This window comes from Mesoplodon mirus, assembly GCF_964341445.2.
Source record: "Mesoplodon mirus genome assembly, chromosome: 6".
In the NCBI taxonomy this organism is placed as follows: Eukaryota; Metazoa; Chordata; class Mammalia; order Artiodactyla; family Ziphiidae; genus Mesoplodon; species Mesoplodon mirus.
This window is the reverse complement of record NC_138982.1, coordinates 33399467-33423789: the sequence shown is the minus strand read 5'-3', so window position 1 is coordinate 33423789 and position 24323 is coordinate 33399467. Positions and strand designations below refer to the sequence as shown.

The 24323-nt window shown below is 44.8% G+C and overlaps 1 protein-coding gene across 3 annotated transcripts in view; it reads left to right on the top strand.

The window, feature by feature from the left end:
• Window positions 1-18861, top strand: part of HEG1 (heart development protein with EGF like domains 1) — an 81351-nt gene extending 62490 nt beyond the window's left edge. For all 3 annotated transcript variants that reach the window (XM_082626125.1, XM_082626126.1, XM_082626124.1), the window contains 3 exons: window positions 6818-6905; window positions 10972-11146; window positions 13769-18861. In XM_082626125.1, the coding sequence (XP_082482251.1) occupies window positions 6818-6905; window positions 10972-11146; window positions 13769-13918 (413 nt within the window). In that variant the 3' untranslated portion in view covers window positions 13919-18861. The remainder of the gene's footprint in view (window positions 1-6817; window positions 6906-10971; window positions 11147-13768) is intronic.
• Window positions 18862-24323: the final 5462 nt, after the last annotated feature.

Here is a 24323-nt window from a genome sequence, read left to right as displayed (position 1 = left end):
GTCCCCTGCATTGGCAGGCGGATTCTTAACCACTGCGCCACCACGGAAGCCCTAGATATTTCTTATTAGGGCACAATATCACAGGTGTACTTGGTTTTGTAAGAGCATGAGTGAGACAAGGTGACGCACGTGGAGATGTGACCATCTCGGGGTAGGGAGCAGGGGGTGAGAGAGCCCACCTGCCAGTCCTCCCGGGGCCCCTTGGCCCTGACAGGCCTCTCATAGGATGAGCCGGTACTTCTAACCTGCTTGTAGTCAAACAGCTCCCTAAATAGGGTTTACTAGAAAATGCTTCATATTTCTCAGGAAATGGAAGAGTGAAAATGGATACAGGGAAAAGCCCTAGAAAGGGTTGAAGGAAAGGGGAGTGAGCTGCAGGGCGTTGTTCTAAGTGGCAGTGAGTGATTTGCTTTTCAGAGATCATTAACTCCTGTGTATGTGGAGAGGATATACCACTACACCCACTGACTGTTCTGTGAGTTCCTGTGTCTCCGCGTTATGGGGGTCGGGGTCTTGGAAGTAGCCGAATTTCTCTCTGTTCCTGAGACTTCTTTTTGCTCCCTTTTATCCGAGTCATCACGATGACGTCCAGCAGAGGGCAGACTCCAGCCTGGAGGGCTAGCTCCCGGCCACCTTTTGTGGGTGACTCTGGTTAACTCTGAGGGTGTGAAAACCACTTTATGACTTTGATATCAGTCTTAATGTCAGTGTTGCAAAGCAATTAATAGTCACTGATAATAAATAGCACCTGCCAACGGCCCCTTTCTCTGCGGTCTCAGATCAGCCCTGGTGTGGGTTAAGGAATCCGGAGCACCTGAGTTTCATCCGGCCTATGGTGATAACACCGTGTGAATTCTGTGGCTTGTCACTCAGTGTTTTGTGCCAAATAGCAGAGCTCTCACCACCCACCCCTGTCCCTTCTGCTGTCACCACCAAAGACAGTAAGTGCCTTCCTGGAGGTCTGGCTCAGGCTGGATCTTTTATAGAAAAGAAACACTGCTCTCTGCAGGCTTCTGGGGACACACACTCTGCTGCCCAAGCCCCGTGAGACAGGGAGCCCAGCTCTGTCCAGCCACGCACGTGGCCCTGCGATTCCCTCATGCCTACATTCCTGGAAGTCACCCAACTCTAATACATTCTGGCTGCAGGCATAACCTCTGACCTGCCTTTCTAAAAGTCCCTGTTAGCTTTCTAGTGGTGCCCAGATTTCACCCGCCGCTCCTCATAGAGAATATCCTTCAAACTGGAGCCGGCAGGACAAGCTCTCCTCTCAAGTCCCTGAGTCCCTGAGGCGGTGCGGGCCCAGCTGGACCTCTCTGTGCACCTGGCAAGGCTGCCCACCCCAGGCAGTGCAGGGCTGCACCTGTCTTATCACTGCTCGTTTTAATTTTCTTTCCGTGTAAACTATGCCTCTTTTTGCCACAGATTCCAACAATCCTGTCCTCTGATACCACTCGTCCAATGGCCCCAGAATTCTTACACACTTGTTGTCACAATGTCCCTCACTTCCCCTTGCCCCTCCAGCCTTTTTTAGGTGTGCGTGTTTCCTCCTTCGCTTGAATTTTGTAGAGGCTCCTTCTCACAGTTTTATTATATCTCTCATGACCTTGTGGTTTGCTTCACCTTTTTTCTCTTTTTAAAGTAAGTGAATTTTGTCTTTTCATAACGTAAAAACAACACATGCCCATTAATTTGCCTTCTTTAACCCAAATTAATTAGAAAATAGATACAAGGGAAGAAGAAAACTAAAATAAAGCCTTATCACCCATGAAACACATCACTCTTAATACCCTGGTGTATATCCTTGCTACTAATGCTGGTCAATAGGACCAGCAGAAGCCACGGCACCTAGGGCCTTGCTAGAGATGCAGCATTTCAGGCCTCTCCACTCCAGACCTACTGAATCAGAATCTGAATTTTAACCAGACCCCTAGATTTGGTTAATATGCAGATTTGTATACATATCAAAGTTTAGGAAGCAGTATACCAGAGGTATGTATGTGTGTGTCTTTCTAACAGAAATTGGGTCTCACAGAATAAACTGTTTTGTAACCTGCCTTTAAACCTAGTCAACTGTGCAGTGTTTTCATTTACATAATTTTATAAAGCCACTTTTGATAGTTCTGTGGAATTCTACTCTCTGCATATATCATAATTTACTTAACTACTCCCCTCTTATCATCCATTTTAAATCTTTCTTTACAGTCCCATCCTCTAAGCCATTCTTCTGTTGGTGGTTATTGTCACTTTGTGATGATAGAACACACATAATTTTCCTAGATTACCTTTGTCTGGCCGCAGACATTTTTATCCATCCCTCCTTCTTATCCGCACCACATCCTTCTGTAGGTCATCCTTTCCATTCGGATGTCCTGCGTCTCTCCAGTGGAGACTCACACAGCCAGCGGGGATGTGGAGTCTGTTTCCCTGTGTCTGGGCCTCTTCATCCTCTTCCAGTGAAACCAGACATTCACCTTAAAGATCCTCCTGCCATGTCTTCCCACCCCACAGTCTGGCGGCAGGTGTAGAAAGTGTCCTTTAATGGTCTCCACCTTGTTGTTACATTGGGCTTAGGACTCAAACCAGTGGAAATGCTGTGTGTTGGTGAGAGTCACTCATAACAAACTGCTTAGGAGGATGAAGAGATCATTAATTATCCAGATGTCAGCTGGAAGTCTCATGCAGCTAAAAGCAAACAACTCACTTTGTGTCGGAACTGAAAGGAAGCAGCCTTGGGAGAGGGGAATGCTGCCCTGTACCTACTCTTGAGTGTTATGGCCACACTACAGCCTGTAGATGTGCAAAAGGCAAATTTCAAGAGGTACAGAGGAAAAAAAAAAAAAAGAATGCTGTGGACAGGGTTCTAAAGGAAAGATGATGCAAGAGGAGTGGAAAGACTTAAAAGGCAGAATTCTAACCACACATCAGATCTGTGGGTTATATTGTCCACAAGCTTATTACAAATTTCCAGTGACATGGCTGCCAAAGAACAACAAACGACTCTTTAAAAAATGTATGTGTATAAAGTAAGTTATATATGTACACATACAATATCTAGATTTAGAGGAGGTTGTGTGTATCTGTGTGTTTATATAAACACATGAATAAAATTTGGGAAATAGAGAAAAACATGAAGAAGAAAGTACCAGTCCCTTATTACCCGAGGCGGTGCTAAAGTCTGTGAACATTTTTGTGAGTTCCCTCCCAGGCGCTTTCTCTGTGCTCATGTGCACAGAGGTCTTCGGATTTCAGTCCAGCATTCTTTCCTCTCCTACATAATTTAAGCCAGTGCCACCCAAGGTCTGGCCTTCCAGTTGGCAGTGTCTCCATCCCCCAGAAGCTTACTGGAGATACAACTTCTTGGCCTAGCCCAGACCTGCTGAATCAAATCTCTTGGGGGTGGGGACCAGGCATCTGAGTTTTAAGAAGTCCTCTGGGTGAGTCAGAGGTGCAGGAAAAGTTTGAGAAGCACTTGTCTATATCAGTGTGTTTTGTTTCAAGGGGGCAAATTATGCTCAGAAACCAAGAGGTAGTCTTTGCCAACATTTTATTTAACACGGGTTGACTGTGGGAATTATAATCTCACAAGGCAGTAGCATACAGGATGTCTCTTAATAAGTCAACAAAGAAATAACAGTCCAAACTAATCACATATTTATCACACTGTTGTTCCAGGAAAGGGGAGATGAAAGGAATAAAGTCCAAACTTAATTGAGGCGTACCTTTCAACAAGTTGGTTCTCAGGAGAGACGCTTCAGCAGATTTCCAACTGTCAGTGCAAAAACCACAATCCTTGTTTCCAGAGCATGTTGCTAGGGAATCAAGACACTCGTGTTGACAGGCAAGATGATCTTTGTGAGGCCACTGCGCTGCCCGGCTTCCACCACTACCGGTAGAAGAGTCCCCTTTACCATGGGAGGATCTGGTGCCCCAAGGTCTTCGGAGAGCTATTTAGATCAGCAAAGGATGGCCTTGTCCAGACCGAACACTCACAAGAGTCCCCACAAACTCTGGGTATTTAGAGTCTAAATGTCCCCTCGTTCATGTTGCTTCTTCATAGGTTCTTACTAAGCCCCCAGCAGCACTAGTAAGTGCTGTCGGCAGCCACAGATGTGGATGCTGACATCCTGAAATACATTTTCACTTTTATATCAAAACAATAACTTCATTCATTTTTTTTTTTTTTTTTTTGGCCGTGCCCAGTGGCTTGCGGGATCTTAGCTCCCCAACCAGGGATTGAACCCTGGCCCCGGCAGTGAAAGTGCCAAGTTCTAACGACTGGACCGCCAGGGAATTCCCCAATAACTTCATTCTTAAAAACAATTTCATTCTTGTCACAAACAAGGGGACCTGAAATCATATCAAACCACCTCATAACACGGCACCCCTCAAAGTGTGGGAACTGTGAACTGGGACAGGATGGCGACAAGATGATACAGAAACAGAGAGTAAGCACTTAGAATCGTTCACGCTGACATGGCTGTGACACCCAAGCATGGGATCCTTTGTAAAATAAATAACTTTGTTGTATTTTACGGAAATATTGGTCTGCAGTAGATGCCTTAAAAAAAAGGAGAGAAGGAAATTCATGATAGTTGGTGCCTGGGGGGAAAGACACGAGGAACAAATGAGACTTTATTTTCTTCATTTAAAAATAATATCCAAAAGCACAGCCCAAGAAGAACTGGTCCTTGACCACAGATAGTTTGGAAAGCACTGGTGTACACTGCCTTTGTCTCTTTTTAGACACAACACAGGTGCTTGTTTCAAAGGGGAACCTGCCACAGCTGCAGCAACTTGCGAGGGTCACTTCTAAAATGACTGCTCACTTGTTTTGCCAGAAGTGAGAAAACATGAACTTGGTGTGGAGAGATAAGCAAGAACTAGACTTTGGTCTCTGGTTAGGAACAAAGGGAGCTACTGTAGGTCTTTTGAAGCAGGGAAATGGCACGGTCAGATTTGGTTTTTGGAGTGAGTGGGCAAGACTGGGCACAGGAGCATGAGTTAGCAGGTGATTACAGTTGTCTGGTCGGCAGTCGATGGTGGCTTAGGGTAGTGTTGGTGGAGATAAAGGGAAGTCGACAAATTCAAGAGATTTGTCTTTTGTCCTCACTTTTTAGAAAATGAATCTTGAGTAGATGTGTCAGGAGGTGAGGGGGAGAATGAACTCATTCCTTGGTTTGGCTTTGTTTCCTGGATATCTTAATACTGATGGTTTTTCATAGTAATCAGGTTTCTGTGCTATTTATTTCAAGAAAGGACAGGTAAATGGCTGCATGACTTGTATTTGCTCTTCTCTCACAGTCTGCTCATTGTCAGCTCTGTGCATCATCCTTTGACTTTACCTGAATACCTAGAGAGTATGGTTCCATCCTAATTTACTATAGAAAACCTGGTCATTGGCTCTTTCTTTTTTTTTTCATCCTGGACCTGACAACCTGAGAGCGCAATTATAATCATATTTCCACAGCAAAAAACAATCTGAATATTTAATAGATTTTATTGAAAATGTTTTCCAGAATACATAGGTATAAAACCAATTAATTAAAATTTTAATATTGTTTATAATATATGATCTGTGCTTACTTATATGACTGCTAATTTCTGGTAATTAAATTCAATGTGTATGTGTTGAGACTACCCAGTTTCTAGCATGGGTTAGGCAGTGATTCCCAGACTCTGGGTAATATTTCTTATAAAATTGTGGAATCTAACCTAGGGTTGCCTTCTTTTTATTTTATCAAGTAAGAACCTAAAACCAAATTAAAAAAATTTTACATCAATTCAAAAATTTTTAAAAACAATTAACCACCAAGGGTGGGAAGCAGCCAAGAAAATATTCTTTTTTTCCAATTACTTTTTAAAAAGCAGCTCTACTGGAGGCATAATTTACACAAGATAAAATGCATCTGTATTAAGTGAGGAAAAAAAGTTGGAAGGACCAAATTTTAGAAGGTATTAAAACTAGAGAAAAAACAACCCAAAAGAGTTTAGCTTTCGAAAAATGTATGCATCTCTTTTATTTTTCTCTTCTGATCGTGGATTGGTAACAATGTCATTGGGCTGGTCTGCAGGCAGAATTTGGGAGCCCCCATTCTAGGAGTGGCTGAGAAAGAGAAACTCTGCTCAAAATAGTATAGGGGAGGGATAATCATTTTCCCTCTACCCTTCTAGATTCTTGGCTGACACCCCCCACCACAGTCCCATTAAAAGCCAGAGTAACAGGAGAAAAAACCATTTTAATTATGCGCATACACACGGGAGCCCCACAAAGATATGAGACTCAAAAGGCAGCCAGATGATTGAGGCTCATATACCCTCCTGAGCTGAGGAAAGGGCCAGGGGTCTAGGGCTTCAGAGGGGAAAATGCAATTTACAGGAAAGTGAGAAGAGGAAATGTTTGGGACACAAAGGTTGCATGCCAAGCAGATAAGTCTCTCAGGTGAAAAAGTTATCTGTGGTATTAGCTCTCTTCCTGGTACAAGCCTCTTTCTAATGTAAATTTCTCTTACAAATGGGTAATTAATACTCAGTTTTCAGAGTTTCTCCTGTGTCTGCAGTTTCTCAAAAATATCAGCTCAAAATAATAAATATACCAAAGAGGCATATTTGGGGATGGCACATTCTGCTCCCTGTCCACTGAGACAATGCAGAGCTAGTCCCAAGCAGCCTTTGCTGGGTGCCCAGAAAATGAAAAGTAGTCACCAGCTGAGGCATGGGGTAGCCGTGGGACGGGGAAGGGGACCATTTTTTGGTATTCCTTTATTCATTCATTACCTCTTACCAATCCACTTTTTTCCTTTTTAAACCTGTTTAGCCTATCAGCTTATCACTGTGGTGATTGCAGCAGCAGGAGGTGGGCTTCTACTCATCCTGGGCATCGCACTGATTGTTACCTGTTGCAGGTGAGTGCCAAGAGTCGACATTTTAATTCTCCTTCTTTGCCTGTGCTAAGCAAGGGTTATTTTTACCCCTTTTAAAGAATGTCTGGGGTGGTTTACAGTATTAAATCGTAATGAATGACTGAACCATTTAAAAAAAGGAAAAAGGGAAATTCATGATAGGTAGTACCATCTGGGAAAGAAAAGGACAGCAAATGGGATTTTTACTAAAAGCACAAAAGCACAAGCAACAAAAGGAAAAGATAGATTGGACTTCATCAAAATTAAAACTTCTCTGCTTCAAAGAACACTATCAAGAAAGTGAAAAAGACAACCCACAGAAGGGGAGAAAGTATTTGCAAATCATATGTCTAATAAAAGACTTATATCTAAAATATATAAGGAGGGCTTCCCTGGTGGCGCAGTAGTCGAGAGTCCGCCTGCCGATGCAGGGGACACGGGTTCGTGCCCCGGTCCGGGAGGATCCCACATGCCGCGGAGCGGTTGGGCCTGTGGGCCATGGCTGCTGGGCCTGTGCGTCCGGAGCCTGTGCTCCGCAATGGGAGAGGCCATGGCAGTGAGAGGCCCGCGTACCACACAAAAAAAATTTTTTTAAATATATAAGGAATCCTTACAACTCAGTAATAAAAAGGTGAAACCGCAGAACGCACTTTGGGACTTAGTAGAGCATAGGTTCTTCTGTCTTGGTGCAGAAAGAATCCAGCAAAGTGATAGATAAGAAGTGATTTATCAGAATAGGATGCTTGTGAGGTTTACAAGCCTGTGGGCAAGAGGGTGCCACACTAAGAACTTAGTGGGCTACAGTTTTATAATCAAAGGAAGAATGGGGAGGGGGAGAGGACCATTGTTGAGTGGATGTCATGCTTCCATCATCCGCTCCTCCACAGCAGGCGGGGGAGTTTTCTTGTCCCTACATGGTGAAGCCGGGACTGTCATGGCACTATTTAAATAAGCAGAAGGGTGGTAACATATGCTAAAAATGGTAAATCATCTCAGGTTTTAGTATAATGTCATGTTTTCCCTGTATGTTTGTTTTTAGTGCATGCAGAGGAGCGTGTCCTAGGAATTATTAACTTACTGACCTTACTGGGCAGGATGTGGGTCTCATTTTACCATTGTTTGACTGTTTGGGGGCATGTCTCAAGCTTCTGTTGCATGGTTTTGTTGCTAAGCAAGCCAGCTTGGTTTTGTGGTTAAGTAAACCTGCTTTCTTGAGTGTTCATTAACTTACAGGGGTCTCCCATGCTTTTTTCTTTACTTATCCTTTAGTGGGATTAACTATTTAATCACCTATTTTGTCCCTTTACTCTGTCCCTATCAAAGGCAACCCAATTAAAAGTGGGCAAAGAACTTGCATAGTCATTTCTCCAAAGAAGATACACAAATGCTCAATAAATATATGAAAAGATGCTCAATGTCATTATCCATCAGGGAAATGCTGTCAAAACTAACATCAGATACCACTTCACACCCACTAAGATGGCTACTAAAACAAACCAACAAAAACCAGAAAATAACAAGTGTTGATGAGAATGTGGGAAAAGTGGAACGCTCAGACACTGCTGGTGGAAACATAAAATGGTGTAGTCACTTCGAAAAAGTCTGGCAGTTCCTCAGCACGTTAAGCAGAATTGCCATCTGACCCAGCATTTCCACTCTTACACCAAGAGAAATGAAAACGGGTGTTCACACAGAACCATGTACACAAGTATTCATAGCAGCATTGTTCGTAATAGCCAAAAGGTGAAAATAACCCCAATATCCATCAACTGATGGGTAGATAAACAAAATGTGATATATCCATACAATGGAATATTATTTGCCATAAAAAGGAATGAAACACGCTATAACATGCATGAACCTTGAAAATAGTATGCTATGTGAATTAAGCCAGTCACAAAAGACCACACATGTATGGTTCCATTTATTTGAATGTCCAAAATAGGCAAATCAAATAGAGACAGAAAGTAGATTGTCGGTTGCCTAGGCCTGGATGGGCAGGGGAGAACTGGGGAGGAATGGCTAAGACGTGTGGGGGTTCTTTCTGGGCTGATGAAATTGTTCCAAAGCTGCACAACTGACGGTTGCACAACTCTGAATATACTAAAAGCCATTGACTTCTACACTTTTTAAATAAAATTTTTGGCTGCGTTGAGTGTTCATTGCCGCATGCAGGCTTTTCTCTAGTTGTGGCGAGCGTGGGCCACTCTTCGTTGCGGCGCGCGGGCTTCTCATTGCGGTGGCCTTTCCTGTTGTGGAACATGGCCTCTAGGGTGCGCGGGCTTCAGTAGTTGCGGCACGCGGGCTCAGTAGCTGTGGCTCGCGGGCTCCAGAGCACAGGTTCAGTAGTTGTGGTGCATGGGCTTAGTTGCTCCGCGGCATGTGGGACCTTCCAGGACCAGGGCTCTAACCCATGTCCCCTGCATTGGCAGGCAGATTCCTAACCGCTGCACCACCAGGGAAGCCCGACTTTTACACTTCAAATGGGAAAATTAAGGAGCAAACAAAGACGAAAGGGATTGCCTGGAATATTCAGCAGTGGAGAGGTGGCAGGCATGTGGATGAGCAGACAGTAGTAAACTTGGCTCTAGGCTTCTGGACAGCAGTGGGATTCGGTTTCGATTGGAAAAGGAAGAAAAAGAAAGGAATTGGTTCCCTTCTCTGTGGTTATTCAGATAAGGGAAAACTCAGACTTTGGATTTAGATGATAATAAGTGGCAGGAATTATCCTGACATAGCAGATGGAGGGGACCTACAAAATAGCAAGTTATCTTTTCAACCACTGACCTGAAGGACATTTTAAGATATCCTCTATCTCCAGGAATGCTGCAGAGAGCAAGCTGCTCCAACTGCCCATCCAGGGACGCAGGCCCCATGGTTCAGCCCATGCCTGTCATTTACAACGTTGCAATCAAAGCATCAGAGATAAACTGTGTGAGTGGAAATAAAAATCTGGGCAGGAGACTAGGAGCTAGAGAGATAGACTTTGAGTGCTCCAGGAGACAGAAGCCTCCTGTCCGCTCAGTGTCCTGTACCAGGTAGTGTAGCCATTTGGGGAAAGAGAGCCTGTGACTATTGGTCCCTGGGAGAAGGTCGCTGTAAATCAGTAAGTGATTGTTTGAGACAAGATGCTCCAGCCCCCAGGGAGCACCACCATGGCAGGTCTGTTCTCAACTTGTAAGAAGGGACAACGCCTAAGCCCCATGCTGGACATTTGGTTTTAAGATCCTGAATGATTTGGTGCCTTCCCTAGAACATTTATTTACAGGAAAGCGAGGTGTAGAGGGAGGAAACTCCAGATTATCTCACCCAGGACAAATATCACTAAAAATGTCTGATTCGACGCCCATTACAGAAGGTGAATAACACATCCTCCAACAGTTTCCAGTCAGAGAACTCTCACCACTAGGGAACTTGTCCTAGGGTTTCCCTGCCCCGCTGACATGAGAATCTGTATGGGTATATAGACAGGTGGGCATTTCTGCAAACAAAACATACTATTTTCATGGTTCGTGAAGTAGCTTCATGCAGTGGAACAGCACTGGCCGGGGAGTTGGGAGTCCTGAATTCTGGCTCCAGCTTTACTAGTAGCAAACTGTGACCCCAGGACAAGTCACATCCTTCACAAAGCCAGAGTTGCCTCATCCCCAGAGCTTCTCAAGCAGGTTGGGAACTGCTGGACTAAAGAATCCTGAAGGCCCTTCCCGCTGCAACATCTTACGAATTTATGACTCCTGTTTCCCTGGCTGACCCCACGGTGCAGCGATCTCTGTCCCCCAGAACAGTCTAAATCTGCTCCACTGCAGCTGTCTTTGTCCTCTCTACCCACGATAACCTGACCCTTTGGGTTGGAAGATTGCTTGCATCTTTTTTTTGCACCTAATTGCATTTTTATAGGCAAATACTAAAAATAATAAGGACAATAATAGCATTCCTCAGTGGGCAGCTACAGAACAGTGTAGTGGTATCTTTAGGTCTAAGTTTCCTTGCAAAAAACTAGACGGTGCTTTCACAGATAGCATTTCTTCACAGAACGTGTTTCAATTTTCAAAATTTTTTTACCTTGCAGAAAGAATAAAAACGACATAAGCAAGCTCATCTTCAAAAGTGGAGATTTCCAAATGTCCCCATATGCTGAGTACCCCAAGAACCCTCGCTCACAAGAATGGGGCCGAGAAGCTATTGAAATGCATGAGAATGGAAGTACCAAAAACCTCCTCCAGATGACGGATGTGTATTACTCGGTGTGTATTCCCATGCCCACGTGACCTCCCGGCTCCAATTTCCTCGGAGAATTAAAGGGATTCTGTTTTTTCTGTTCGTTTTGGGGGTTTTTTGGTTTTGTTTTCCTGGTCTCGACACGTGGCTTGCAGGATCTCAGTTCCCTGATCTGGGATTAAACCCGGGCCACGGCAGTGAAAGCCCGGAATCCTAACCACTAGGCAACCAGAGAACTCCCAACGGATTCTGTTTTGTTGTAGTAAAAGCACTCCAGCTCATTAAAGGTTAAAAAGAATGGTGGCCTACGCCTCTTATTCACATGGTTTAATATTCAATTTCCTTACTATCTATTGGCATGGGATTTATTAGTTCCAACATTGAGCTATGAAGAGTGTTTCCACAGAGCACAGTATGTACTTCATGAGGTTGCGGCAAGATCCTTCTTGTCACTGAACTTGCTTTTAAGTCACAGAACCGGAAGGTAAAAGAGAGAGAAAGAATTGAATGATATTTAGCCTTTGGCCCTTTCATTTTTATCTCTTGTCTGCCATGCTTTACATCATGTGGTTGGGTAGTTGAAACGAAGGGATTGGGAAAAGGTATAAAGAGAACAATTCAGTGTCATCCTCACCCAGCACTTGTCAGAGGTTTGGAAGATTCAATAGGTCTTTAATAATTTGCTATGTCCAGCCCTGGGGTGCATCATTTGGAAAGATGGGAGACCACCTTGAACCCCTGCTGCTTCTGTCCCACACTGAACAACCCATGTCGTATTCCCATGCCTGCTCAGTTCTTTCATGTTACACTGTATCAGCCGTAAAGCAAACACAGGAGGTGATACCTGAGCCGAAAAATAAACAGCTGGCAAGTGACTTCTCCTGCCTTGCGGAGCTGTGAGAAGTATAGCAGTGAACGGGAAACCTTGCCCTAAGGTTTCAAGGGACTTAATAGCTTTAGGCAATCCTGTTAACAGACGGAACAACCACTCTGGTTGCTATGGAGATTAACCTGCGCTTCAGACTTTGGATGGGAGGGGCATTCGTGCTAAGGAAGCTGTAGTTTCAATGGACTCTGAAAATTTTGAACCTGGCCTGGAGGAAGAACAAAAAGAAATAAGAGGAAAGATAATTGTAGGTACAAAGATAGATCTAGTTTGAATGTTTCCGTTGATATTTCTGCATAGGAGCTTTGCTTTACCCTCTGTCTGTCAGGAAAGTCTTTTTCCTCTGATAACTGCAGCCGTAACTAAGCAGGTATCTCTCCCAGGGGTACCCACACACTTACAACCTTCACTAGGGGCTCCTCAGCCCCCAGGCAGCACCAGGAGAGAGCAACTGACAGGCCTACAGCATCACAGGACCCACCTTTGCTGCGCGTTCCCAGGCCATTAGCTGAAGAGTTGTCTTAAGTAGATGCACTCACAAACTTACACGAACCGCATTTTCATTTCAGACAGTAGGCTGAGCAGTCTTTAGAAGCAGAGCCTAGGCTGTCACCTGTGGGAGCACACTGTCCCTCACAGTGGTCTCAGGTGTACACTGGGCTCTCCTGGGATCCACATTATAATAAGCAGAAACTAGTGTTTTGTTTCTATAAGCCGATGTTTCTCCCTGAAGGAGGGCCTCCTCAGAGTAGCCAGGGCCTTCCCCAGCGGCTCTTTTTGCGTTAGGTAGGTAGTCACAACCCACTAAGCTGGGACTGGTCAGAGACGCCTGAGAATCAGCTGGCCTCCTGCTTTGGGGTCCTAACTCCACCTCCGACAGGTGGCCTTGTGAAGGTCAGTCCCCCATTCTTGGCAGGGACAATAATAGCATTCTGCTAAATACCAGAGAGGATTTAAAGCCATTGGGCTTCGCAGAGAAACTCTTTTTTTATTTTTATTTTTTATTTTTTTTATTATTATTTTTTTAGAAACTGTTTTTTAAAAGTCAAAATGATAATCAGATAATAATTACTCTTGATAATAATCAGGATAATAGTTAACCCAGGTCTTTTCCTATGTTGGTCTAAAATCACTGGGCTGCTCTTGGGACTTCCCTGGTGGCGCAGTGGTTACGAATCCGCCTGCCAATGCAGGGGACACGGGTTCGAGCCCTGGTCCGGGAAGATCCCACATGCCGTGGAGCAACCAAGCACGCAAGCCACAACTACTGAGCCTGCGCTGTAGAGCCTGCAAGCCACAACTACTGAGTCCACGTGCCACAACTACTGAAGCCCTCACACCTAGAGCCTGTACTCCACAACAAGAGAGGCCACTGCAATGAGAAGCCTGCGCACCGTAACAAAGAGTGGCCCCCGCTCACCGCAACTAGAGAAAGCCCGCGCACAGCAACGAAGACCCAACACAGCCAAAAATAAATAAATAAATAAAATTTAATAAAATAAAATAAAAATGACTGGGCTGCTCTTGATTACGTAATGTTTCTAAAAACCCACTTTTAAAATATGGGCAGAGGGATCCCAGGTTCCATAAAGAGACGACCTGGAAGGTCCTGACTTCTAGGTCAGACCTTGCTCTGCTATGTATAGCTGCCTCCATCTTAAATTCGTCAAAATATAGCATTCATTGTTTCTTTTTTCTTAACTATTAAATTTAAACCCAAGAATAATAAACTGACTTTTCTTCTTTTCTCTTTGGCCACCAGCCTACAAGTGTAAGGAATCCTGAACTTGAACGAAATGGACTCTACCCGGCCTACACTGGATTGCCAGGATCACGGCATTCTTGCATTTTCCCCGGACAGTATAACCCATCTTTCATCAGCGATGAGAGCAGGAGAAGAGACTACTTCTAAGTACAGCAGAGAGAGGGGCCTGTTGCTGTGACTGCACCAGCGGAGCACCTCCCGCCAGCCGCTCCCAGAACTTGTGCAGCCACACCTGAGCGGCCAGTGGAGAGGGGATGGGCATGGGGGGTGTGACCACAGTGGAAGGGGACAGCTGGAGCCCGTGGACGTGGAGCTGCAGGCTGCTCATCTGGCACCTTCATTGCTACTGTGAATGTGAACACGGGCCAGTACGGTAGAGTCCCCGCATGACTGCAGCTTGGCCGTGGCTTCGGGGTGACTGTTAATTAGGGCTGATCATCAGGCGTCAGTGCAAGGACCCAGGTTTTCCTTCGTTTGCACTTTAGTAAATGCAGAAGTAGGGAGGGAGGTCTCCTTTTGGATGTTTCTCAAGACTGCTCCAGAAAGAAGGCCTCTTCTACTCGGGCACTTCCATAGGCCTCAATTTGGTGATTCATTTCCAGCAAAATACTGGCTCTTTTGTTGTTTTCCTGCCCAGTAGCTACGTGCTGAACAACAGATGCCGATGGACATACCACTAGTGTTTGGAGATGCTGGAGGTTAACACACCCTCCTAAGTCGTCTCGTGCTACGTTCTCCAAACAAACCCCCAAAATGAGGAACTGAAATTCGTGAGGCACAGCACACAATTCCAGTTTGTTTTCTTTAGTCAAGGTGACACATTTATCTAGGATTATTTTTTTTCCCTTTGCAGTTACATCTGGATCAGGGCAAAACAACTTCCATTTGGTTCTAGTTAGAGGCATCCAGCTGCCCCATAGTGAGGCCCAGCAAGCACTGGATGAAGGCCCTGGTGGAAGGGTGCCATCCCTGAGGGCACTGCATGGTGCATGGGCTCTGACCTCCATCCTTGAGGCCGAGGCTGCTACATGTGGAGTAGAAGTGGAGAGCTCAGTGCAGGTTGGGTCTGAGCTGGTACTTCACCACTAACGGAGAAGCAGCTTTTGTTGCTGCTGCAGCTGAACATGGTTAGGGAAACGGGCTGAATAGGCGTATTCGATTTTCTGAAACACCAGTGCTTTGGGAAGCCGGGCGTGCGGTTCCTGAGGAAGAATAGGGAGCTGGGCTGGAGCCACACGTGAGCCTGCTTACCCACCAGTGCGGCATCTTTGCTAGTAGCCGCGATCTCGTCCGCAAACTCAGTGTCGGTTGAGTGGTTCAGCCAACCACTCAAAGCTATTTATTCATTGAAGAAATAACTTATTTTCTCTCAATCAGTGATTTGTAACTCTTTGTACTACTACGGAGTTCCCTCCAGAAACATGGGTATGATTCAAGTCAGCATTGGAGAACTAAAGACTTCTGGCCAGTTAGGGAGTTGAGCGTTTGCCTGGGGGAAGGAAATTCCACACGTCTTACTTACGGTGGCTGAAACGTGGGTCCTGCGAGGGGGGCATATCCAGTGCTGTGCCTTTAACTGCTGCTTGTGGAACTGTGATCATTCTCACCTGCTTTTGAACATCCTGGTTCAGGATGAAGTGAAGAGAACACAGAGGTAACAGAATTGTTCCCACCCTGAAGCTCGGAGCTCAGTGGCAACCACACTTCTGGAAATGGTGCAGCCTTTGGAGACGGTTCTGTCCCGGTCATGGTTGTTTCTTCAAGGTTCTCTAAGCTCTTCAGAATGAATCTAATCATTAGTCTTATGTAATTCTCGTCCAAACAGTTTTCAGTGCAAACTCCTGAGTCCCGTGGTCTCCACGAGTCACCATTTCCCTGCTGCAGCAGGAGTACTAGTCAGCTGTGATACCACTTAGTAGTTTAAATTGCGTTCATCTCATGAGATAGATACAAAAAGGATTCTGTTAGTGGGTGCCAACTTAAAATTTCAGAGCATTCCCTTTTAGAAATCTCGGGTGTGGCCTCTCTCCGTGCAGGCGAACGGCCGTCTGTGCCTCGTGGTCTCCCATCTAACTGGAGAGCTCAATCTCCTGCACTCAGCACACCTGAGCCAGCAGGCTGGGGCCGGAGGGAGGCGGCTGCTTCCGGGCTTTGGCCGCAGAGCCTCGCTTGCCCCCGGACCCGGAGCCACAATGGGGGCTGTCCCCAGGCATACACGCCTGCCGCCTCCAGCTGACCTCACAGCTGACAGATCATCGCCTGTGCCAGGGCCAGAAGCATTCTGTCCCCAAAGCGTCCTGGAGCAGAATCTCAACATCCAGAAAGGAGTGTGCTGTGAGTTCCAAGAATGCTTTCCTGGGAGTGGCTTTTGTGCATGTGGAGCGGATTAAGAGTGCTGTCCTTCCTTTTACTGTGAAAAAGGGAGGCCCCCTGCAAGGTTTATCTAGAGGCTTGCAGGGTTGGGGGCCGGTGGCAGTGCCGGTGCTGGCTGCTCGCCTGGGTAAGGAAGGGAGAAGCTGGCTTTGTTCCTGCTTGGGGTTAAATACCTCTAGAGGGTCCTCCCTGGGCCAAGACACAGCCGGTGGGGCAGCAGCCCCTGGGATGGGGGACAGGCTGGATGCGCCGCTGGTGAGCAGAAGCCCTCCCCTCCGGCACAGGTGCTGTGTCAGCCCCTGTACCTGGAGTGTGAGAGCCCTGTGCACAGAAATGCCTGGGTCCTGCGTGGGAGCCCCACAGCTGGGGGCGCTGGAGGAAGCTGCCCATGAGACACTCAGACGTCTATAGGGAAGAGTGAGGCCGCGTGGAACCCCATGTCCCGCAGCAGGCCGGAGCACGGTGACTCACAAGGCATGGAGGTGCTCGCCGGGGCCTCCCAGCATCTGCAGGTTTTGTCGAAGCTCCAGAGGGTCTTATTTCTGGTGTCTTTTCCTCTTGCCCCATGAGCCAGCCCAGGGCACTAGAGACAATTTAGAAAGCCTAAACAGTCCCCACAGACATCTCATGTGTTCCCACCACACCCAGGCTCTGTGCAGGGTACGTGGCCTCACCACACCCTTGTGAGGTGGGTGTGAGAGAGCCCATTTCTCGGACACGGGGCCCTTCAGAGGGGATAGGCACCTTGCCTTGGAGGGCCAGGACTCAAACCCTTCTGCCTGGCTTGTTGTTCTCGCTATACCTCTTGCCTCACCCCCCTGGCAGATGCCTCACCATCAAGTGTCAAAGAGAGCTGGAGAGAGTGGGCTTAAAATAAAAGTTGTTTATTTTAAGAACTTTGATATTATTAAACAGTAACTAAACTAATGCCATGAAGTACAAAAGCAAAATGTTGAAGCAGTCCTTCCAGGTCTGTTGTTACATGTATTTCTTGGATGCTTGTGGTCGTCATCAAGATAACAGTGGCTGGCTCGTGCTTGTTAGCAAGAAGCATATTGGTACGTGGCTTTGGTTGAAGGAGGTGTATGGTGATGACCTGGGTGTTTGACAGACATGGCCAGACTTAGACATCTCTCTGAGGGCTGCCTTGCCCTGCTCCCGTGGTGAGGCCATGTTTCCCACATATTGGAAGCATATGTTTTTGTGAACATGATCCGAGTCTGGCACATATTCAGTTGAAATGTCTTAAATGCTGACAAATCTTCTTCCTTTGACAAAAGTTTGTTTTCAGAAGCAGCTAAGTCATTTAGAGCCAAAATTGCTGAGTGAATAGTGTAATCAAGCTGGCTGATAGCATTTGAGGTCAAAAACTAAGATGTAACCGTTAAGTTCTCAAAGAGGTCGTTCTTAATGTTAGCCCAAATGGGAGGGCAACATCTTTGCAAGATGAGGCTGGATGGCTGCCCATGAGAATGTCGTTGAAGGGTGATATTCGTTCAGATGTGAAAGTTCCCAGAGCAGACACGTCAGGGTCACTCCTCACATGTGGCTTCTTGGGGCCTCCATTAAGCCATCTTGCCCACTGGTGGCGCACCCAGGTGGGTGTCTGTAACTCCATGAATGCTGCCTGCAGAAGCAAGAATGTTCAGGCCAGCTGCTTCTGGCTTAGTTTAGCCTAACACACCCCAAACTAGGGTTTTGACCCATGGTTCTAAGATACACTGATTTCAAAACTAGAGCACTTCTTTGGAGAGAGGAAGAAAGCAGAGTTCAGTATCTCAGTATTTTGTATCTTATGGAAAACCACCTTTAGTATCAGAGATATTTTTTCTGTGTGAAAACTTTTGTGGGGATTAGAAGGGACATTTCATTTCCTTCTTCTTGAAAAAGCGGCATTCTGAGGTTCTCATGTGCATTTTTGGAAATAGATACGGTTTTGTAGAGTTGGCTGTTAAGTATATGCTCTTTTTTCTTTTTCTTTTCTTGGCTCCCCAGAGAAGGAACCTGGTTAAACTACTAGAAAGATTAAAGTTTTAAATGTCAGTTAATTTCTTTGTGCTAAAGTATCTTTTCAAGAGTGTTATAATCCATCCTATTTGGTGTGAAGTGCTCACAGAAAACCCTGTGAAACCAAAGGGCACAACTGAGGTCTAAAAAAAGACATATCTTAGACTGGCTCTGTTCTCGTGGCATTTTAAAGAGGATATTTAAAAGGATTTGCATATTAGACTCTAGCTTTATCTTTTTTTTCTTGGATACATAATAATGCACTTCAGGTGCAGAGTTCTTGGATACGAAGGATGGGACTAGACAGGGATGGGATGGAACCTGTCTAGCTGGGAAACTAACCCAGGTTTCTGTATTACTTCGCCTGTTTCTTAAAAGATCTCCCATCATGGGTTGCTGTGAGTTTTGTTAATGTTTGTGTTGCTGGATTTATGGTTAAATGAAGCATGTAGCTGGAAGATGAACTTTTGAGTTTTCACATTGTCCCAGATTTCTCTTTGCAGACCTTTAAACCTTAGCCCCTGGTTGATTGTGTTAAATCCATTATGAGAATGTTATTTAAAGTTGTATTATAATTGCAACCTCCACGAATTATTCAGTACTGTAGCAGCAAAGTATTTGTAAGAATTCGATTATTTTTGTACTTATATCCACTATAAGTCTGGCGTTCTAGTCAGTAAAATGATGCAATAAAATCAATATCATTTTCACTGTGTTTTTCTCGTGAAAACAGACAAACCACAGCAGAGTGCGCCAAGTTCATTTTTATGAGGGCATCATTTAAACAACACAGCTGCACCGTGGACTCTTATATGGCACAAGTGAGGAAATATGCTTTTGATGATGGATGGATGGGCAGACGGATCAGGCATAGCACCTGCTTTTGTTTACTTTTCTTTCTGCTGGTTGGAAAGAGCCAGTAACCAGTTTTCAGGCATGGAAGATTTCCTCCTCAATGCCTCCCACCGTCACTCTTCATATCTTGCAGGAGAAGGGAGAGTAAGCATATCTGTGCTCTATGGTGGAGAGAATCTAGAACTTTAAGGTGGTAGGCTGTGGGCCTTAGACTTACGTGGCCAGTGAATGTGGCCACTTGGTTGATGTTTGTTCATTAATTAATTGCTTATTTGAGATTTGGGTGCCTTTTGTGGCAGGGATGGATGAGCCTTTCAGATGCTTTATGACAGTAACCTTGGCACAAGAAGAGGCCAATAATGGCAGCTCAGGACATGACGGTGACCTTTTGGTGGATTAGATCGGGGTTGCAGCCCATCGAACATCTCTGGATGGAAATAAGCAGCAGCACTTTCCTCTCCTGACCCGGCTCCCCCTACGCTGCTTTCTGTCCCACCATTTAATCCCCACCTAAGGCCTTAGCAGAACCCAGTACTGAACCTCGTTCATGTTCCTGCCCAGCTCAGCCAGACATTGTAAACATCACAGCATTTCCATACCCACCCTCCCCTGGGAACTGTTTAGCACTGAAAATGGGAGGACCTTCTGCTGTCCACCCACAAGCTGGCCCTAGTGCTTATCCTACCTGTGCATCTCACCTGGCAATGTGCAGCCTCCACCTCAGGAGGTGATTTGCCAGTAAATAAAAATCTAAAAAATATTTTTAGACCCTTGGACTTAAAGGACTCCAGCAGTGCACAGTCATTTTCCAATTGTTTGAGAAGTAATGAAAGGTAAGGGGCACAATATATAGATTATATAGGGAAGAGTCCTCCTGTCTTGGATATTGATCAGCCAGGTCAACTTTAAACCCCCAGAACTGGATGGTATCGAGATGAAGCCACCTGAGGCAGCAAGCATGAACTTCAGATAAGAAAGATTCAAGGGAGAGGCCAGGGAAAAGAAATGCAGATGGATTTTTATTGACCTCATAAAAACTTACAGCATCATCAGAAGACCTGGGCTCTAACAGCTGGTACGAGACACTCCCTAACAGTTTCCTGGTTCTTTTTCCCAGATCATGATGTGAGGCCTGAGTCAGCTCACCTCTCTGAGCCTCAGTGTCCTGATCAGGAAAGTGGGGATAATAAGTGTTGCCTCCCAGAGTTGTTGTGAGGATGAAAAGGGAGAATTCATATGGAAACACTCTGTAAACTACAAAGAAACATAACACAGATGGGTTCTCTTCAATAGGGCCATCCTCTCACCAAAAGAAAGACAGACAAGTACAGGATGAATGTGTCATTTCACTAGTAACTGGTCCTGAAGACCTCGGACTTGCCATCCAAGCTTTCTTGTCATTTCCCCTTCCCTCCTTCTCCAACCTGCTCCCCATATCATGAAGGGATTAATGGGTTAAAAATCGTAAGCTCTGTCCAGGTAGGAACCAAGTCTGTCCTGCTCAACACGATATGCTCAGTACCTGGCACCTAGCAGGCATTCACTAAAACAAAGAATAGGTGAGTGGGTGGATGAATCGTCCAACAGAAGAAGTATATTGAAGTTAAAGTTCCTGGAGACCTACCCCCTTCAGTAGCTGCAGGCTGACGACTAGCTGACGGTGGATGAATATGTAGCTATGACATGTAACTGAACAGGAACCCTTAGTAAAGATCTCTTGTAGCAAAGTTCAAGCAGACATTTGCAGACCAAACACTAAAGATACACTATAAAGCCCTTCACCTGATGAATTATGGAACAACTATACAATGAAATACCACTCAGGAAGTAGAAGGAACAAACTACCTCAACAGGCAGCAACATGGATGGGTCTCAGAAACATTATGCTGAGTGACAAGAGCCAGCCATAAAAGGCTACACACTGTATGATTCCATTTATATTTCATTCTGGAAAAGACAAGATCATTGGGGCAGAAAACAGGTGAGTGGTTCCCTGGAGGTCGGGAAGGGGCTTTCTGCTGTTCATATATTTCCAGCTTTCCTCCTGTCAGGCACCTGGTAGCCAAACTTCCCCATCCGCTTTGAAATATGGCCGTGTGACTTGCTTTGGCCAAAGAAATGTGAAGGGAAGTGAAATGTGTCGCTTCTGGGGAGGCACTTTAAGAGCTGTGTGTGGTGGTCATTTCTCTTGCCTCAGCAGTCATGGAAATATCTACCGAGATGGAGCCACTATTGGCCTGGGACCCCGTGACTAAGAGGAACATAGCCTCGTTGCTGACTGGGCTTAGACACGAACAAGAAAAAACGTTAACACTGGTTATTACCCTTGAGTGAATTGCTTGATTCCTAGTTCAACACCATGGAACATTTATATCATTAAAATTCTTCAACTAAGTTGTTTTAGGTTTGTTTTATAATAATTCAAATCAGAAACACTTATTAAGTGGTTAATATTTTCCAAGCCTGCTGTGTGAGAATTTGTGGTATGAATGAGCTTTTGAACCAGAATAACCTAGATTTGAAACTCATCTCTACGGCTTTTTAGCTGTGCGCCCTTGATAGATTTCTTAACCAAACTGATCCTGAGTTTACTCCTCTATAAAATAGCAATAGTGAGGGCTTCCCTGGTGGCGCAGTGGTTGAGAGTCCGCCTGCCGATGCAGGGGACACGGGTTCGTGCCCCGGTCCGGGAAGATCCCACATGCCACGGAGCGGCTGGGCCCGTGAGCCATGACCACTGAGCCTGCGCGTCCGGAGCCTGTGCTCTGCAACGGGAGAGGCCACAACAGTGAGAGGCCCGCGTACCGCAAAATAGCAATAGTGATAGTTCCTAATTCAGAGGTATGTTGAGATTAAATGATAGGATGTCTCTAAAGTGTATCTCAGTGATGGGATACATCATTTAGCTCTGAGCATGGGATGAAGCAGGCATTGAATATATGTGTGTTAGGCTCCATGGTAGGCCTGCTTGAAGCAGCCGTCTTGTTCATATAAAACTAGAATATTTATTCCTCTGCCCTTGCTTCCTGCTTACTTCACAGTAGTTGTCAAACTTTATTGTAAGGCATTATCATAGGAATACTAGTACCATCAAGAAGATAAAAGTTGTTTGGGAAAACGTGCTAAAACTTTATAATCCATGTAGAACTTGATCTATATTTAGCTCAGTGATAACTATATTAATCGAAGAACAAGGTCCATCTTTTCTGTCTCTCCATACCCATCACCCTCACTGTAGAGTATCCTGTCCCTCACTTCCTTATCAGTTGGTCCCCATTTCACATTGAGGCTAATTGCTTTCTAAAGACCAAGGGACTGGGATATAGTCATCCTACCTGGGAAAATAAGGACAAGTTTCACTGTCACTCATAGTATCATAGACTGTGAGGCCTGGAGATCTTTTCAGTGAGGTCATCTAGGCAGTGGTTTACAAATCCTGCCCGTGGAGGGGTGCTGGTCCAGGAAGAAGTCATCACCGGGCAGAGGCCAAATGCATGGAATAAGTAGTGAGTTTTTCAAAAAGCTTAATTTATTCAATGTAAATACAGTCTCATTATTATGAGACAATGTCCTTTCTACTTTTTTTAGTTATAAAAATGTCCCTTATTTTATGAAAAAATGATAATAGCAGATGGCAGTTTAGTTTTTAGTGTCCATGCTTCATCAGCAAGCACCTCTGTCAGTCCCCTCCACATCACTAGTTTGGGACACATCACTAGTTTTTTAAAACCTTTAAATCTAGGAACCACTGACCTGGTCCAGCCCTGGATTTTACAAAAGAGCAAACTGAGGCCCAAGGAGGCTGAAGGCTATTACTTTTCCCAACGTTTCCCAATGTCACTGGTTGTACTTTGCAAGACAGAAACATCGTCATGCAGTGGGATAAAATAATGCAGGTTTTTGAGACAGATCTAGATAAAAGACCTGGGCTCCAGTGAACTACTCACTAGGATAATGCCTTGAAAAAGCTATGTCATTCCTACATCTTAGTAGTTGTTGGTTTTTTTCCATTTTTAAGACCAGGTTAGTGTCATGTATATAAAGGAAGTCCCCTTTGAGAGGGTTGAATCTGGCTGGTCTCACACTTCTTCACAGCAACATGCAAAGCTTGAAGGCATGAAGCAATATCTATAAGGTTATCCTCTTAGTCAAAGCAATAGGCAGAGATCGTCCAAAGGAAAAGATTTCAGAGAACCCAGCACCCAAGAAAAACCACTCCATAGTGAAGTCCTGCCAACCAAGAGAGGAACAAAAACACTGAATTGGGGAATGGAGAAGCTATGAGGGATACGTGTTGGATCTGGTTAGATAGAGAATTAAGACATGGAATTAAGAAAATGAAAGAATTAAGATTTGGAAATAGAATATAAATGTTATAAAACCCTGACAAAGTAAAAATAATATAAATAACAAAAACAGAAGGTATAGGAGAATAAGCTGCTCTTTCCCTTGCTTTTCATAGCTGGTATATCAATCCATACTGTTTAAAGTTAAATAATAAGCTTTTTAAAAGAACATATCTATTATGGATTTTCACAGTATTTTTTTCTTGATCTTGGAGGATTGTCCTTAGAATTAATATCTCTTAAAGACATCTTCTTTTGAAGTTTAGCAATCATTTCATTTTCACTTCGCCTGATTTTTCTTCTGTTAATTCAAGCTAATAACTAAATGTCTTGTTCCAATTGAAAAATAGTTTCTATGTTGTGATCTCGCACTTAAAAAATTATACCTACTCACCTATCTATCTCCGCCTATCCTCTCTCTCCCCCACTATCCGCCTACAAGCACGGAGAGAGCTGTCTCACCTGGCGTCCTCTAAATGTTAACGCTGGTTACTGGATCGTGGGTACTTTTCCTTTCTTCTTTATGCTTTTCCATGTTGCTTGAATTTATCTTAACAAACATGAGTTATTTCAGTAAGAGCAATAAAATTATTCATTTAAAAAATGAAATGAGGACAATAATATGTAACTTTCAGAACTGTCAAAAGAACGTATATGTATGTATGTATATGTGTATATATATGTATGTATATGTGTGGATATAGACATACAGATATAGATATCCTAACAGAGTTCTTGGCATACTGTAGGCACTCAGTAGTTGCAAGGCACTATTGTTATTACTTTCTTGGAGAGAGGAAAGTGTTAAATCCTGACTGAAGTAATCAATCTCCTGTGTTAGTTGGGGTTCTTGTGAAGAGATGAGCATCCACTCTGTCTTATGAAAAGACATCAGATGTCTCACAGAATCCCCAGGAGGGACTTGGAAGATCCCCAGAGGAGAACAATGGCCAGATCACCTTGTGGGAATG